Source organism: Salarias fasciatus, chromosome 23 (assembly GCF_902148845.1).
Source record: "Salarias fasciatus chromosome 23, fSalaFa1.1, whole genome shotgun sequence".
In the NCBI taxonomy this organism is placed as follows: domain Eukaryota; kingdom Metazoa; phylum Chordata; class Actinopteri; order Blenniiformes; family Blenniidae; genus Salarias; species Salarias fasciatus.
In genome coordinates this window covers 24575524-24591776 of record NC_043766.1, presented here as the reverse complement: position 1 = coordinate 24591776, position 16253 = coordinate 24575524, and the positions used below count along the sequence as shown (strand labels likewise).

Here is a 16253-nt window from a genome sequence, read left to right as displayed (position 1 = left end):
GATGTGTGTATGAGAAGGTGGAAGGTCAGGGGAGCAAATGACTGAAGTATTCACCGTCGAGCTGTGTCTGCTTGCTGTTTGCCCAGGAACGACTGCCCCCGACTGAAAGCTCTGGTGGCTGAAGTGCTGCTGGTTTGGCCTGAGGTGGGGGTGTCTCCTGTTGACTGTGACATATAAAACTCAAAATATTAAAAACAATGCTAATCCAAAAAAGAGGCAAAACTCCTCCCTCTTTCACAGTTGTGGAGATTCATCTTTAAACAGTCATGCTGTTGAAGCTCTAAAAAGAAAAGGTTAGTTTGCAACAAGAGACTAAAAATACACCCTTAATTCTGAAATAAATTAAAAAAAAAATTCATTTATATCATAGCAAGAAAGAGTATTTATTCTTTCTTTTTTTTAACTGGCCAACAAGTGTGATCTGATCTACTTCTGTACTTGACTAATTCAGAAGTACAGACAAAACAAGTGCTTAATATCAATCCACATCAATACAGTAATTCATGTCTTTATTCAACACATGCATCACATAGGTGTGAATTTGTACGGAGCCATTTTGGAACAGGACGTTGGGATCAGTACAGGGCTGTGTACAGGTGAGCTCCCTGTGTAGGTATCCGATATGCTTGGGTTCTCAGACAGATGCCTCGGCGTCTCTCATAAGCTGCAATTCCTGTTCCACACTCCAGTCCGGCAGTGGCAGCATAACACCACGGAGCCTAGTTGTCAACCACTTTTTGAAGAAGGAAGAGGAGGTGGAAGAAGCTGCATGTTTTTTTTCTGCCTTGTTATAAGTATGAGGATCTGCTGTCTCCTCTCGAGTGTGAGAGAGAGAGAGAGAGAGAGAGAGAGAGAGAGAGAGAGAGAGGGAGAGAGGGAGAGAGAGAGAGAGAGAGAGAGAGAGAGAGAGAGAGAGAGAGAGAGAGAGAGAGAGAGAGAGAGAGAGACTGGCTGATTGGTTAATTGACTGATTGATGCATTGCAGGTGGGACGCGTTGCCTGATCCAGCTGAAGACTGCTGATTGGCTGGCCACGGGAAGGCAGAAGGGTGCAAGACTGTCAGCTGATGAAGGTGATGACTCATTTCAGCTTCTTCACCACCAACAATGGTGCCAGTACTTTCAATGTGTGAGTACTGCAAGTGTTAGTTTTAGCACACAAAGTAGATCCCCACATTATGATACCATGTTAATGAGGCGAGACATTTGTTTAGTATTGATTACCACTGTTTTTTTGAGCACCGTAAGTAAAGCAGTGAGAGGGTCTCTACACAGTCTATATTGTTAAGGCTAGGCTAAAGAAGTTTCTATTTAGTAAAGCTCACAGCTCGGGCCTCCCGGAATGTTTTCTAAGAGAAGAGGCTACAGGTTAAAACTGCTGGAGAACCTACAAACTGAGCCACAATTTTTTTTGTACCATTAATCCCCCGAGCATTAAATATTCATTTTGCTTCTGGGGAAAAAAAAAAAAAAGTGACGTCCCCAGAGGTTTGTCCCATTAGCTTTTCTTTGGAGTCAGTACTTGTGACTTCGAACAGATGACATGTCATGACCATCTTTTGTTGGGAATTTCAAATGGTTTTCTTACTTTCTCTTGTACAGTGAAAGAGATGCAACCTAATAGTTTTATTTACCTCTCTTCTCCCGCCTCAGTTCGGGATGCCCATCCACTACCGTCTTTGGGGACGATATTGACGTTAGGGTCGTTTCCCTTGTTCTCGGCTTTCAAGCTGGGCAGGTTTGCCGGAGGGGGCATCCGCCGGCTAACAGCAACTTTTCCCAAACTCTGGAGCCCATGTCTAGCAGCAACTGTGGAGGAAACATTTTCAGTGCAAGAGCATAATTATTGTTACTTTTAAACAGAAGATCTGTGTATTCTGAGGGTCTATTTATTGTTTGATGTATGTAGAAGACTCTTAGCTGTCAATCTATTTCTGTCTACATGCATGTTTTAAATCATCTATATAAATATGTGTTTTATTTCTTTTCTTCGATTGTTGACTTTTTTTTAAACATGTTCAAAATTAAGCTTTCAAATCAAAATGTTACTTCTTATATTTACTCTGGCTAAAACCTTCTTTTGATGACTTATTGGCATTACAATAAAATTAAAAATGTTGAAAAGTCTGACCAAAACATGATCCGTTAGGTATCTGTGCATTGTGCATCCATGTTCCGCTAACGTTGCAGACTCCAAAAATTCAAGACAAAAAGCTTCCCACAGCCAATGAAAAACGGCATGAGAACATCACAAAGGACTATACAAAGAAAATCCAGAAAGACTACAAAAACAATGGATGGAGAGTCGTAACCTACTCATATAGAATTCATATCTTCCAGACAATGGAATGAATGAGCAATTTAAACTTAACACTGTTATTTTCCTTTGCATTCGAAGCAGTGGGGACTTACCTGCAGTTTTCTGGGTTTCCAGAGATTTGCCCTTGTAGGTGTTGAAAAGGCTAAGGGTCGCATACTTTGTTTTGCCATCCTTTGCCTTGGTGCTCTGCCCTGACTTCTCGGACATTTCGCTGGAAACTCATTGAGTCTGGTCCTTTGGCCTTGCCCCCAGAACCAGCCTCCTGTAGCACAGCAGTGAGAGGGGAAAAACAAGAACGTCACAAAAGCTGCAGAGATTATTGGCTTTTCATACAGAACTATAACAGATATGCCAGCTCTCTGTGATGTACCCAGCGGGCCACCGCTGGTGTTCACAGATTCTTTCTACTCAAAGCACTTAGAAGAAAAAAAAAAGATCTGAACATCTCTGCATTGAACTCCTGACAATCACTGTTGTTAAACCCTCTTTATGTCTAGACTGAGTGGATTAATTTAGATTTCTTTATTAAACTGTAGATCTGCAGTATGCGTGCTTCTTTTCTCTTTTCCGAGGAACCTTCAATTTTCAGTGTGTGACATTAATTAATTGTACATGTTACAAATGTGAGATACATTTGTCTGTAATTTGACATTTCTCCCAGAACACCATTATATATTTATTTAAATAGGTAATAAAAGCATTCTTTAAATTTCCTCATAACGATAAAGCAGGCGTCTCCATTATTTGTCCTACACGTTAAAGATCTTATCCTTTTTCAACATGTCTGAAACCGATGGCAACTTCACCACCACCTCCAGAGAAAGCCCAATAATGAGGCATTCATTGCAGTAAGAATAAGACACACTCCACTAGCAAGAGACCTGAAACAGGGATCTCCACAACCAGAGTCTACACATTATGGTTATGAGAAGTACACAAACCAATTCCTGTCCGTAGTGACAAGACAGAAATGAATGGGTTAGCTAGCATTTGTATTGTGTAACTCCAAAGTTCATATTCATGAAAAAAATACCCCTGCTTTAATCCAAGGTGACGTCCTGTCTCGCTGACTCTTCAACCCATTATTCAGGCCTTAGTTGACCTCAATAGTAAATCAAGCAAACTCTGTCATTGAGGTATGAAATGAGTATTTTGTGTTAAGAAGAGAGCAAACATGTGATCTATTACATGTGAATATTAATGAAAAGACCTCATCAAGAATAAAACTGCAAAACAGTTTGTTGTTAAACAGGTAATATTTGGAGGAAAAGAAAACATTTCAAAAGATTATAGGTATATAAAATCATATATGGCTTGATACCTGGCTTCTAGCTCTTCAGAAAACATAACAGAACCAGCATTTTGTGCTAATACATTTTTGGAAATATTTTTTCATGCGTTCCAAAAACCAAGGCCCTGCACACTCAGCATAACTCCACACTAAGGTGAGAAAGATTCAGTGTGTATTTTTTTAACTGCCGAACACTGTGTCACTTTGAGATTTCAAGAAAAAGATTCAAACTTTATAAGTGTTTTTGCTGTTTGAACGACCGCACACGAATCAATGAAAATCCAACTTTTTGTCTTCAAGCACCAAGCTGAGTCTCGTTTGCTTTCCGGGCTGAAACCTGAAAGTGAAGACATTGTGAACCCTGGAGCAGAGCTTAGAGTCTGCTGACCACAAGCTGGAGGCTGAAGCACTAAACCCAACACCTCAATAGCAGCAGACAATCGAACATCACCTTCAGTGCCACCACTGCACATGTTGGTGTCTTCACAACTTTTAATCCAAATAAGAATGAAAGTGTGTGTTATGCACTGTAACAAATAGTAGCCTGCTATCATTAGCCTAGTGGCTAGCTGAAGGCAGGACGTGGTCATACGGACCTACTCTGTTGATGCATCTACTCCATGGTAGGTAATATATAAAACTTCAAGTGAAAAAAGCTCAATGGGACAGCCACTACTGATATTGAAAATCGCACAAAATATTCTTTAAACATAACACACACACACACACACACACACACACACACACACACACACACACACACACACACACACACACACACACACACACACACACACACACACACACACACACACACACACACACACACACACACACACACACACACACACACACGTTTACTTTGCATAATATTTCTTTGAAAAACAAGTAATTGCTGCATGGAGTCCGACAAAATGTTTAGTTCAATGAAATGATTCTTTTGGGAACCTCATTAAGAGTAAAATGTTTTTCTTTATCTTTTTAATGCTTTATTTAAATGCTTTATGCAACAATATTACAGATCAAGAGCTCTATATTATTACCGTAGAATGTATTCCAAGTAATTATCTCACCTTGATAAGCATTCGTCATGAAAGCCAACAAATCAGTCAGCTAGAATTTCACAGGAGATATTAGAAGTTTTACTTTATGCTCTGCATTTTTTTAAATGGAACAATTTGTCAGTGAAAAACATACAATATTCCTCTTAACATAGAGGCAACAAACCTATCAAGTTAGATCCACTGGTGGAGGTTGTGACTAGAAGCATTTGCTATAATGCTGGTGGTCGCACTGTCAATAAATCAGTTTAAACTAAGAAAAAATAGATTTATGGCAAAGGATCCATTTTTTTCCCTCACCACTTGAGCAATGTACCCAACAGAATTTTGGAAATGCTCAAATCAAGCATGTCAAAACAAATGTCTAAAGTGACCAACAAGAATGGTGGAGCTGCTCATTCTTGAGTCCTTTTTTCACACATTTCAGTTTTGAGGGGATTTTCTATTTTATTTGAGTTGTGATCTTAAACTTTTGATCAGTTGATGAACAGCCTGCTTCAGTAAAACGCACATTAAAACTGTACTTAGAACCTCCTTCAACTCCAACTGTGCAAAATACAAATATTTGCGATTTTGTAACTGGCATGAGGATTGTGAGGTGGAGTGTGTATTTAACAGCTCATGCCTATTTGTATGAATGAATGTACAACTATAAATTGCAATCCATGTGTAGCACGTGCTGATCTAATTTCAGCACTGCAGTGAAGGAGAGCTCCTCCTGCTTGGCAGGTATGTCATGCTCACCTACACATCCAGTCAGCAATCTGTGACAGTCTCCTGCAGGAGTCTCTCCAAAATGATTCAGTAGTTCTGTTGTCCCCTAAAATTTAACGCATTTCAATTACCAGGAGTAAAAGCATGTGGGACAGTCTGCTTCACAGGAAATGCTTTCAAACACCTCAAGCTTCTGTGCCATGGGAAGACGACATTATAAAGAAGGGGGTATGTTGAGTATAGAGTAGAATTAATTATTTGTTATGTAGTTTTGAAGGAAGCAAACTGACTTTAGCATTTTTTTTTTCGATGGAATACAAGGACTACTTGGAGTCCACATATTTGCTTAAAGAGACAGAAATTAATGTTTTTTTTTTTGTCAGTGTCCTGAATTTTGAGAGTAAATTTGTGTGTACGTAATAATGTAATATTTTTCAGTTATTTATTCTGTATCTGCGAGATGTGCAGATATCTTAAATGCAAGCACACACACACATTCAGTTTGCTGCAGACCTGTTGAAACAGAACAAGTTTTAAAGATGTTTTTTTTGGTCCTTTAAAAAAACTTTAGCTGAAAATATATCCAAAACTGTCAGAATTGAAGGCGAGATATTTAGAGTGACGGCCTGTCTTATTTAGCAACGTTGCCTCTCACATTGAAACTTTTGGCATTGAGGGGGTTAAAATTTGTCCTTTTGTGTTTTAGTGCAAAGCATGTGACAAACATTTCATGAAAATAGCTAAGACTGATCATTGAAGAAAAACAGGCTTAAAAAGTGATAAAATCACAAGCTCTTCCTACTCAAATATTTTATTGAACATTTAATCCTGAAACAAACGTGGGAAACATTGCAGCAAGTCACTTCAGTTGTTAACAAATCTCCCATGTCTGTAAGCTGTAGAGAAAAAAATTGATTGGGATGAGGCCATGTGCGCCAACAAATATAAACTTCAATTGTAGTGAAACAGCGGCTTCAGAAAGCAGAGTGAACGGTAGAAGCAACAGAGCTCCAGGAACCTGGAGAAAACCAAAGGCGGTTGAATGAGTAGAGAGAAAAACGGAAGCCATAAAATGAACAAGAGAGCAGCACGAATGATAAGATAGGCAGCATGTTCAGGGCTGCAGTGTCTTTCCTAAGTCACACAGAGGTCATTTATTATTAACGAAGGACCAGTGTAACAGTGCCTCAGTGTGTGTGTGTGTGTCGGGGAGCTGACAGTTCTGATGATTTTAATCCATCTGCAATTTGACACTGGAGCACATGAAAAGAAAAACTGTTTTCAGAACAACCTGACATGTATCCTCTTTTAGTAACAAACGCAGTGGGACATACTCATTCTATAAAATAGCTTAAACATTAACCTAATGTGTGACTGTTGTCCATCCATCAGTAAGAGAACAATGTTATCTTCAGGGTGAGATGATGTGACAAAAAAACAAACCCAACATGCTCTCCGACTCGCATGTTCAGTGGATTAAAAAAGGCAAAGTTGTAGTAGAAAGCTACATTGATAGTGAATGCCAAACTTGGGAACATAGCAGGTGGAATCTCAGATATCAGCAGAGCATCTTTGTTTTGTGTGGCATGAATGCTTTACAGCAAATTGGTAAACAATCTTTTTGGTTACTACTCATTTTTCTGATTTTCTGATTAGTCATGATCATCATCTTTATTTTTAAAGGTGCAATAAGTGATAGTACGTCACATAGCATTGTTTAGACAGTCGACACACGGCCAGTGACACACGCATGGGGCTAACGCCACACTCACACAGCCCCCTCAGCACACGGCCAACGTTGCGGTCATAAAATAGGGAATGTTGTGTTGCTTGTTTGGTAACCTAGTTGTTCCATCCCAGAACTACTCATTTTGGAAAAAAAAAAAAATAAACATGACTGAGACTGTTGATGGAGGCAACAGAGTGTTTAAGAGGAATATTTTTTCAATGACAAGTGAAAAATGGGAATGACTTTAATGACTTGATAGTAAATGTCTATTTATTGCACTTTTAACATTTGTCTGTTATGCCTTCCGCTTTTATAAAATGTGCATCATCAGAAGATACTTCGTTGAAAATCAACACCTTCCTCAAAAACCCCTTTCAAATCAAGTGAAAAGGGGAAGGTTCTCAAAGGTAACACGCTTTACATCAATGCAGTGCAGTGTACTCAATGAGAGAACAGTATTGAAACGTTAACATTAAAGTCGAAACATTTCATGAAATTTCAAACAAGGGATGCACCAACACCACTTTAATGGATGAGTACAAGTACTTTCAGTTGCTCCCAATACCAAGTACCGCTACAAGTATTTAAATCCTCACGTATACACTAATCAGAAATGAGTGAAGGCTACGTGTTACCATAAACCACCTCCGCACAGCCTCTGCGTCAATACCTACAACAGGCTACAGTATGCGTAGTGTAGTGCATGTACTAGGACATGAACGACTTCAGTTTTTTTCAAGTCGACTTATCCGTCAAAGTCGAGGTCGAGTCGACAAGTCGTGATGACGTCATCACATTGACAGGGGGGACAACATGGACACACGGCTGTCCAGCAATGAGCAACTTGTATTAAAGTTCATTGCAACGTAGCCATGTACATTTTAACCTGAAAAAAACAAAGGCTAACACCGTGAGTTTTCTTTTACATTTAAAGCCACGGCAGCCAAGACGCACACCGTGAGTCTCTGCATCATGTTTTGAAAAAAACAAAAACAAAAAGAGTGTGTTGTCTTAATTAAATAAATACCAAAATAATCAAAAACCAATGGCTGCCAAAATTATAATTCAATATTGGTCTTGCTTGTATGGTTCACAGAACATTGGTTAGACAACAGTTTTAACGTGAAATAAATGGAAATTATACTTCAGAACCGCAAATAGGCACCAATCAGAAACCAACTTCAACTGCAACTTGTCTCAATGAAATAAATAAGTAATCAAAACCCAGTGGCTGTCGGAATTATAATTCAATACTGGTCTTGCTTGCATGGTTCACAGAACATTACTTAGAAAACAGTTTTCAACGTGAAATAAATGGAAATTAAATACTTCAGAACCGCAAATAGGCCTCAATGAGAAACTAACTTCAGCTGGCCATAAAAATAAAGAAAATAGAACTCACCAGCCTCTAAAGGTAAAGGATAAAAAATAATCATTGTTGTAATATCCTTAGATCACAATCAGTTTTTGTAATCCTACTCTGGGTCATCTTCCCCCACATTCTTGGGTTTGCGCTGCATGTTTTCATGGAGAAAGATGCACGCATCCACACGCGCTGGATGGAGACTTGCGCGCTGTCGGGTGATCAGGTGAGAGAAAGAACAGCCTACGACTTTTCGACTCGTCCAAATTTACGCTGACTTGTGCAACGAAAGTCGACTTGTCGACGTTTCTGTTAATGCCCTAGCATGTACTGTAAGCAGCCTGTAGACCAAGGGACCAAGATTACTGTGTGATCTGCATATATGCTTCAGGTCCCTGTTAATACTTTTATCATACTCCAACACTTTAATCATGTGAACATGTAGCATTGCTGGTGGGTGAGGCCCGTAATCCTTACAGGGATACTTCAACATTTTGGCAAATTGGCCCATTTAGAGCAATTCCTTAGTCATTTCGAACAGCATACTTACTTTTTTGTGAGAGCGAGCTGTTGTTTATTCAGAGGCGAGTCGGGGAAGGTTTTCAGGACGGACACAATGGAAGTGAATGGTATTTTTGCTTCCCCTCGTTAAACTCATCAAATACACAATCCAACAACGCCAAAACACTTTGGTGGACACGTTATAATCTGCACATTCACTACGCTGTGGAACACCAACAAATAATATTGTAGCGTTACGACACTGAAGCAAATACTGGGAACTACATTTTCTTTTGAGATCATACGCCCAGACGCCATATTTAGTAAGTAGTTCCGTCTTAGCAATCTTCGCATAAACAACTCAATCTGGTAATTTTGCATTAATATTTCACGTCATTTATCGCTTTCTGTAAAGCAGACCGGACTTTCCTAAAACCCTGAATTATCACTGTATCATAGACCAACAAGCTATTTGCACAGAATTCCAGGGATTTGATCATGTTATACCACCCGTTGCTCAAATCATCAACAACATTCTTTCAAAGGCCAAGCAACACCAGAGCTTCAAGCTGTTCCTGGAGGAATACGGTGCCGACGTCTTTCACACTTAAATCAGATGGCTGAGCAGAGGTAAGATACTACAGCTTAGAGGTGAAGGATTCTGGGAAAAATCGGAATGTCTGGCATGACCCCCCCCCCCCCCCCCCCCACACACACACACACACACACACACACACAAATGTCTATTGTTCTCATGAGCTTTAGCAACACTAAAAACATCCAAATGTGATGTGGAGTATCAATCTTGAGGATATAGAGCAGATGTTTGTCATCGCCTAGTTTAAAGGCAAAATAACTCCACACTGCTGGGTGTAAACCTTTTTTGGGCACACGTTCAGTTCAGATGAGGGCATGACTCTTGACACTACTGCTTGGCTTTTCGTTGCCATCAATTTAACGCGCCATACTGTAGACTTCCCCCGGCTTTATTCGCATTTTTAACAGGCAGGCTTCCTCTACAGAATCATGTGTCATGAAGACACTTTGTCATTGGTTGAGGGAGGAATCAGCGGCAGTGCTGTTTGGGGCCGCTTGAAAAAAATCTGACATTTGTTTGTGGTGCAGCTCACAATATAAAATGCTTCAGAATCGCTGCGTAGAAATGAAATCACGTGCACATGTGAATCGAGATCGTAATGTTTTTTGTTTTGTTTTTTTTGAACGATTTATCGTGCAGCCCTGCTCCAGTGCTTTCTTTCCTTGCTTGATGATGTCAAGGATTGATGAACAGAGAGGATACCACACAGCTAAGTGATGTTGAGTGGTAGTTGGATCTGGCTTTCTTGGTAGATGTGACTGAAAAAATGAAAACCAACTGAACTGCAGTTTGCAAGGTAAAGACAATGTAACTGATATGATCAGTGCTGTAAACCTTTTCAGAGCAAAGCATTTCTGGAGTTCAGTTGAACCAGACAATTACAAAAATCTTCACCAGACTGCACTGAGAAATTGCAGCTTAATTTGGGTCAACAGATTTGTGTGAATCAGCCTTTTCAGACATGAGTGTAAGGAAATCCAAGTTCAGAAGTAGACTGACCAATGAACATTTAAATGACAGCATCAGAGTCAACCTCAGATACACTCCTGCTTACAGTTCTCTGGTTGAATCCATGCAGTGCCAGTCTTCTCACTGACAGAAACCATGCAACAAATGGATGTGAAAATATGATAGTAAATAGGTCGCTCTATTGTACTGTTTATAAATGTTTTGACAGCATATTTAAACATGGAAAAAATGTGCATAGTTACATATTCAGCATGCTGCTGACTTCGATTATATAAGTAACCTGTTATACAATTTTGTAACTGTTGAGAATGTCTAAAATTTAGTTAACTCTGTTAACGTTTTTTTTTACACTGCATCAACAGAGTCCACAATGCTTTACACTGCATTGTCACTTTCACGTTAACACACTAGTGGAGGCAGCTGCCATGTAAGGTACTCAATCCATCGAATAGTAGCAGTTCAGTGTCTTGCCCAAGGACACTTCATTATATAGATGGGGAATTGAACCAACAACCCCACGATTGTAAAACCACTGTCCTTCCAACTGAGCCATAGCCACTACAGACACCTACATGAAAACTTAATTATTGGAATATTGTGCCAGTTTATGTACCAAGAAGTGACCCAATTAACTTTGGTGGATCAATACCATAATGCTTTGCGCTATGACACGCGAACAGAATCCCACAACTGGATTTACAAAAGAAGGCCAGTAATATCAAATATGGAATTAACCGGTCATTATGCCTGTGGTCTTTTTTCGTCATTTTGGAAACTGCAACATCAAAGATAGCTTCTCTTGGTGAAATGAGCAGAGGATGCTTTTTTGCACTTTTTTTTGCGACTTTAGGTGAACTGACTTCACAGACGTGCACAAAGCTCCAACTGTAGGAAATGCCTGGCTGTTAACATGGCCTATGATCAGATCAAAACTCAGACTACACCATGCTCTCCAATCCCATTGAAATTTCAATCAGATAAGTGCAAATGTGATCAGACTGAACCGTTTGTATGGTGCAAATTGAATCAGGTTGGCATTTAATCTGATTAGTTGTATAAGTAGGTCAATTTTACTTATATAGCACCATTCATAGATATAGAATCACAAAGTGCTGTGACGTTGCCAACACTGTGACGTCACTTAAAACTAGCTTTTTTCTTTTTTCAAACCTGACAACTTTATTGTTCCACTACTGGAAAATGAAGAAATAAGATTACTATGTTATATTCTATTGTTTTGTCAATGCAGAATTTCATCGTGATACATCCCAGAAACCTTTAATGCAACAACTTTACAAGAAACACTGTCATTACTATTATACTACTGCCAATGTACCGACCACTGCTCTAAAAAAAATGAGAATGACTTATCTGTCTGTAAATACATTCAACATCCCTTTAACTTGTAGTTGCAAGCCCCCCCCCCCCCAAAAAAAAAGCGCAATTATGATCTTTTTATGATCCACTGAGGCAGTCTAATCATTTTAACAGTCTGCCTAAAAAAGCTGCATAATATCAGGTGATGTGCAATAATGTTATTGTGCACTGCAATAGAACTTGTCACTCTCTGGAAGTTATTGTCAGTGACTGCAAACTATAAGAATGCTTTACTGCTGCTATAGCGTAAAGAACTCGTTCAAAGGTGAGCATTCTTTTGAAACGTAGCCAGAAGTTCATCTTTGTCCAGATTTATCTTACTCGTCTGTCTCTTCTGTATGATGCCGGCTCGTCATGATGCTCACTGAGCTCTGTAAACCTTACACACTCACCCAGTGGGCAGGCATTCAAGCTTCATCTAATTAACTGAAAATATGTTTGTATGTAGAGTAAAGACTGCACAATCCAAAGGAACATGATTTGTTACAGCTTAGTCATTTGCAATATATGTTCATTTTGTGATGATCGTGCTGTCCTAATGACATAACGGCTGTCAGCTTAGTTATTCAATGTGATTCTACTGCATAGTAGGGCTGCACAATTAATCGAATTTTGATAACGATCACTATTTTGGCTGCTGCAATTAAATTTAGATGATCGTCGCGATTTTAAAATTGAAAAAGCGGGCTCTGTTGCGTGTCAAATCAAGCACTTTCTAAATCCAACAGTCAGCCAATCACCAGGGGGCGACCGAGGTTAGGGCCTCATCATTACCCCGCCTAAACAGCAAGCGAGCGAACCCCGCAGCAGCGGCAGTGTCAAATGAAAAAACTATGAGACAGTACAATGTGGCGAGCAGCAGAACTACCTGTGTTCCACAGGTAATGAACTGCCTTCATTACCTGTGGAACACCTTGAAACCCTCTGCGTCAGTGAACAACCTGAGCCGGGTAGCTTCTGCTGCCTTCAGGGACACTCCGTAAAAGTAGCCTGCTGATGGACGCCACCGCAGTGTCTCAGTCAGCTGTTAGCTTAGCTGTTAGCCACCAACGAACTAGCTGGCTTTGAACGATTCATTCGTGCTTCAACATCACTCGATGGGACGCAATCTCAACTTCTGTAATGGTGGAAATAAGATTTAAACGCTGAGCATCTCGGATAGAATGGGTAAAGTTGTTATTGATGGACAGTTCAGTATCTGAGCGGCGTAGCAGCTTGGAGAGAACGAGGGAATCATTGTTCTGGTAGGTTTAACTTCTGGGTTTAGCGTGGCTGTTTACTGTTCTGTTGTTTTATCTTCATATTTGTGTTCAGTGATCATGTGTTGCTCTCAGGAAGCAGCAGGTGACGGTCACTCAGCTGTGAAGCGTTCAGGTTCCAAAGTCATAATCCGGCTCTTTTCAGAACAGAGGTCTTGTCAAACACTTGTAAATACTTAGAGTTGGTGCTTCTATATGTTCGTTACTAAGGAAAAGCGATCGTTGACAACATTGAAATGGTCATAAATAGTTGTTCAGATTTGAATTAAAACATCTTCGATTATGTGCGCATGCACGCCCGACTTCGCTGAAGTGCTGAAGACGCACGTCTTCAATTTGAAGACTTGTTTGTAAAAAAAAGAAGGTATGTTTTATCTACCATAATGAATAATCGTGAATACTATATTGACAAAAATAATAGTGATTATCATTTTAGCCATAATCGTGCAGCCCTACTGCATAGTACTGATAAAATGTTCAACTTCATTGGAGTTGCTTTATTTAACCATGAGGTGAACAAGGTAGACTTTTACTTGGCACTTTCCACAATGAGCACAAAGCTTTCCACTTTGCATAAACTGATCATTTTTAAATAAATGACAACCGTTATTTTTAAAGTTCAATAGAGCCAGGGATGTACATGTTGGGGTGTTACTTGTCTTTTTTAAGTCAAAATGAAGTCTGCTGTAGCAATACAAAATTAAAATTATTCGTATTGGTTCAATTTTAACTCCACTTTTAACCAGTTCAGAGTTCATGCACTGCATTTTCTTCAGAGCAAGATGTGGGACTAACCTTTCCAACACTACAGCGAAGCCAGAGTGAGACGATGGCCTGAATGATGGGTGCTGAAAGAGCGGGCTTACATTACTTTGAACAATTACACAGCAAACCCTTGGGGAACGAAAAAACCTATACTGTGGGTAATGTAGTATGTCAGTCCTCTTTGGCTGTACCACTACGAGGTACAAAAAGCAGTCTGAGGTTGTCATGTCTTTAGCTTTTAGTGTTTGTGCTTGGAAGGATTGTGGTCACTAATCAGCAGGGGTGTCCAAACTCGGCCCTTGAGGGCCGGCGTTCTGCATGTTTTCGGTCTCTCCTAGTTGCAACAGACCTGATTGCAATAAAGGGCTTATTACTGGTAATCTCACAAGCTTGATTTAAGCATTATCAATAGACTGAGATGTGCACAAGCGGGACATCTAAAACATGCAGGACAGTGGCCCTTGAGGACCAGAGTTGGGCAATCCTGCTTCCCACACTTTAAAATTTTACCCCAGATACATGACTACAAAATTCTATGTCAAATAAGACAGATAAGCTTCCTTTGAGTGTATAACAAAACTAAAACTAATCATATTCCAGTAATCCTTTCCTGTACTCTTTTCCACATGCCCATCTATGAGGGTCAGTCTCTTGCTCAGGGACAGTTGGTGGTGATCTGTCCACTGTGAGATTTGAACCTGCAGATTTCCAATCAACCATAACCTTAACCCAAGTTCACCACTGCCCCAGTTATAACATATTATGCAGTACAGTGCCTAATCTCCACTTTGACTAGGGTCTGTGTCCAGAGAGTTGCCTCTGATTTTCTTTTTCTTTTTTTTTTTTTTATAAAAATGAACAACATATGTGCAAAAATAGATGAAAGCATGGTGGTTTAGAGCAGGGTCTTCAAGAGCAACGGGGTCCTTCTATTTCTGTTTGCACACAAAGGATAACTGTTTGTGGGATACATAAACATGTAGAGGATGCTAGCTTGCCAATTTCCTAAAAAATTCTGTCTCAATTCTGAATTTTTAAAAGCAGATTTTTTTTTTGTCTATTCACACACAAAAATCACTGTTTGCTCCATCCAGAGGACACTCCCCTCTATTGCTGAGGCCTGATCAGACATCTACAGTAGAACCTATCCATCAACTGGAGCCACTCGAATCAATGGGGCGCCTTACTAACGTGATGAAGGCTCTAATTTCACATGACAGAAAACACTACCCCTCCGACCCATGTCCACCCATCTTTTATGCTTTTTAATGAATGATATTGAGTTCTCCATACAACCTCAATGTCCTCATCCAGACTGACAATGCTTTTCAGGACCCCCCTTTTGTTGTGAGCATTGATAACCGTGGCAAAAAAAATAATTAGATCACTGTGCTCGTCTAAACGCAACAGATCGCAAAGAGGGAGGGGGGAAGCTTGCTGGGGAGGCGGGGGTGGGGGGGTGGGGGTGAACAGAAATCGCAGAGTAATGTAAAAAAAAAAAGACTTTCTGCAGTTTCGAGTGGAATGTTAGAGCACTGCCACTGATGAGTGTGCAAGCAATCCTTCTTCATGAATCAAACTAGTGGTGGGCTGGGTGGCTCATACCGGCAGGAGAGTCGAGGCCGCCTCCGCCAGGAACTCAAGCAGACCGGGCTGAAATATCGCTCCTGCTCCGCAAAAGTTACGCACACACATGTCACGGGTGTAGCGTCGCCTGTGAGGCGACATGTGATGCACATCGTGGAGTGTGGTGTCGCGGAGGAGCAGGCCGCCGGCGTGCATCGTGGAACATAGTTTCGTTTAGTCGCCATCGCCTCCACTTCCAGCCCGTCAGTGACCAAGAATGTGCTAACCAGCTAACGTGGTGTGAACACTAACACAACAGCAACCGGTCAAAACTTCTCACTCTCTACGCGTAAGGCGAGCAGACCCACCTGCCAGCGCCGGTGCCTGCTCTGTCCTCCCCGGGTGTAGTCCGGCCTCACTGGAAGTCCGGGGTCGGCCTGGCTTCGCGGTGCACGGACGTGTGTCTGGCCGGCGGATTACAAAAGCGAGCTAGCCTGCTAACCCAGTCCGGCTAACGACGGCTAGCTGCTTCACTCGCTGGCTGCCAACAAACTGCTCTCCACATGCACGGCGTCAAGCTTCAGGTCCTCTCTGTCGCCTCGGGCCGCTAGTCTCTGCTCGCCTCTGGAGTCGTGACTTGGGGGAACCCGTTCTCCGTGGTCTCGTGGCTCCGCGTACGCTCCCCGCCCGTTATCTCGTACCAGACCGTTCTCCAGTGGAGTGAGGCCCCGCTCGCGCCGC

The 16253-nt window shown here is 40.9% G+C and overlaps 1 protein-coding gene across 5 annotated transcripts in view; it reads right to left on the bottom strand.

Moving 5' to 3' along the window:
• The window catches only part of prrc2c (proline-rich coiled-coil 2C), a 35639-nt gene extending 19386 nt beyond the window's left edge, over positions 1-16253 (bottom strand). For 4 of the 5 annotated variants that reach the window (XM_030084077.1, XM_030084072.1, XM_030084076.1 and 1 more), the window contains exons 1-4: positions 15881-16253; positions 2412-2581; positions 1634-1808; positions 55-164 (exon numbers count right to left, since the gene is read on the bottom strand). In XM_030084077.1, the coding sequence (XP_029939937.1) occupies positions 55-164; positions 1634-1808; positions 2412-2526 (400 nt within the window). In that variant the 5' untranslated portion in view covers positions 2527-2581; positions 15881-16253. Of the gene's footprint in view, positions 1-54; positions 165-1633; positions 1809-2411; positions 2582-15880 lie in introns of those variants that run through there. The other variant, XM_030084073.1, reaches the window with a different exon arrangement.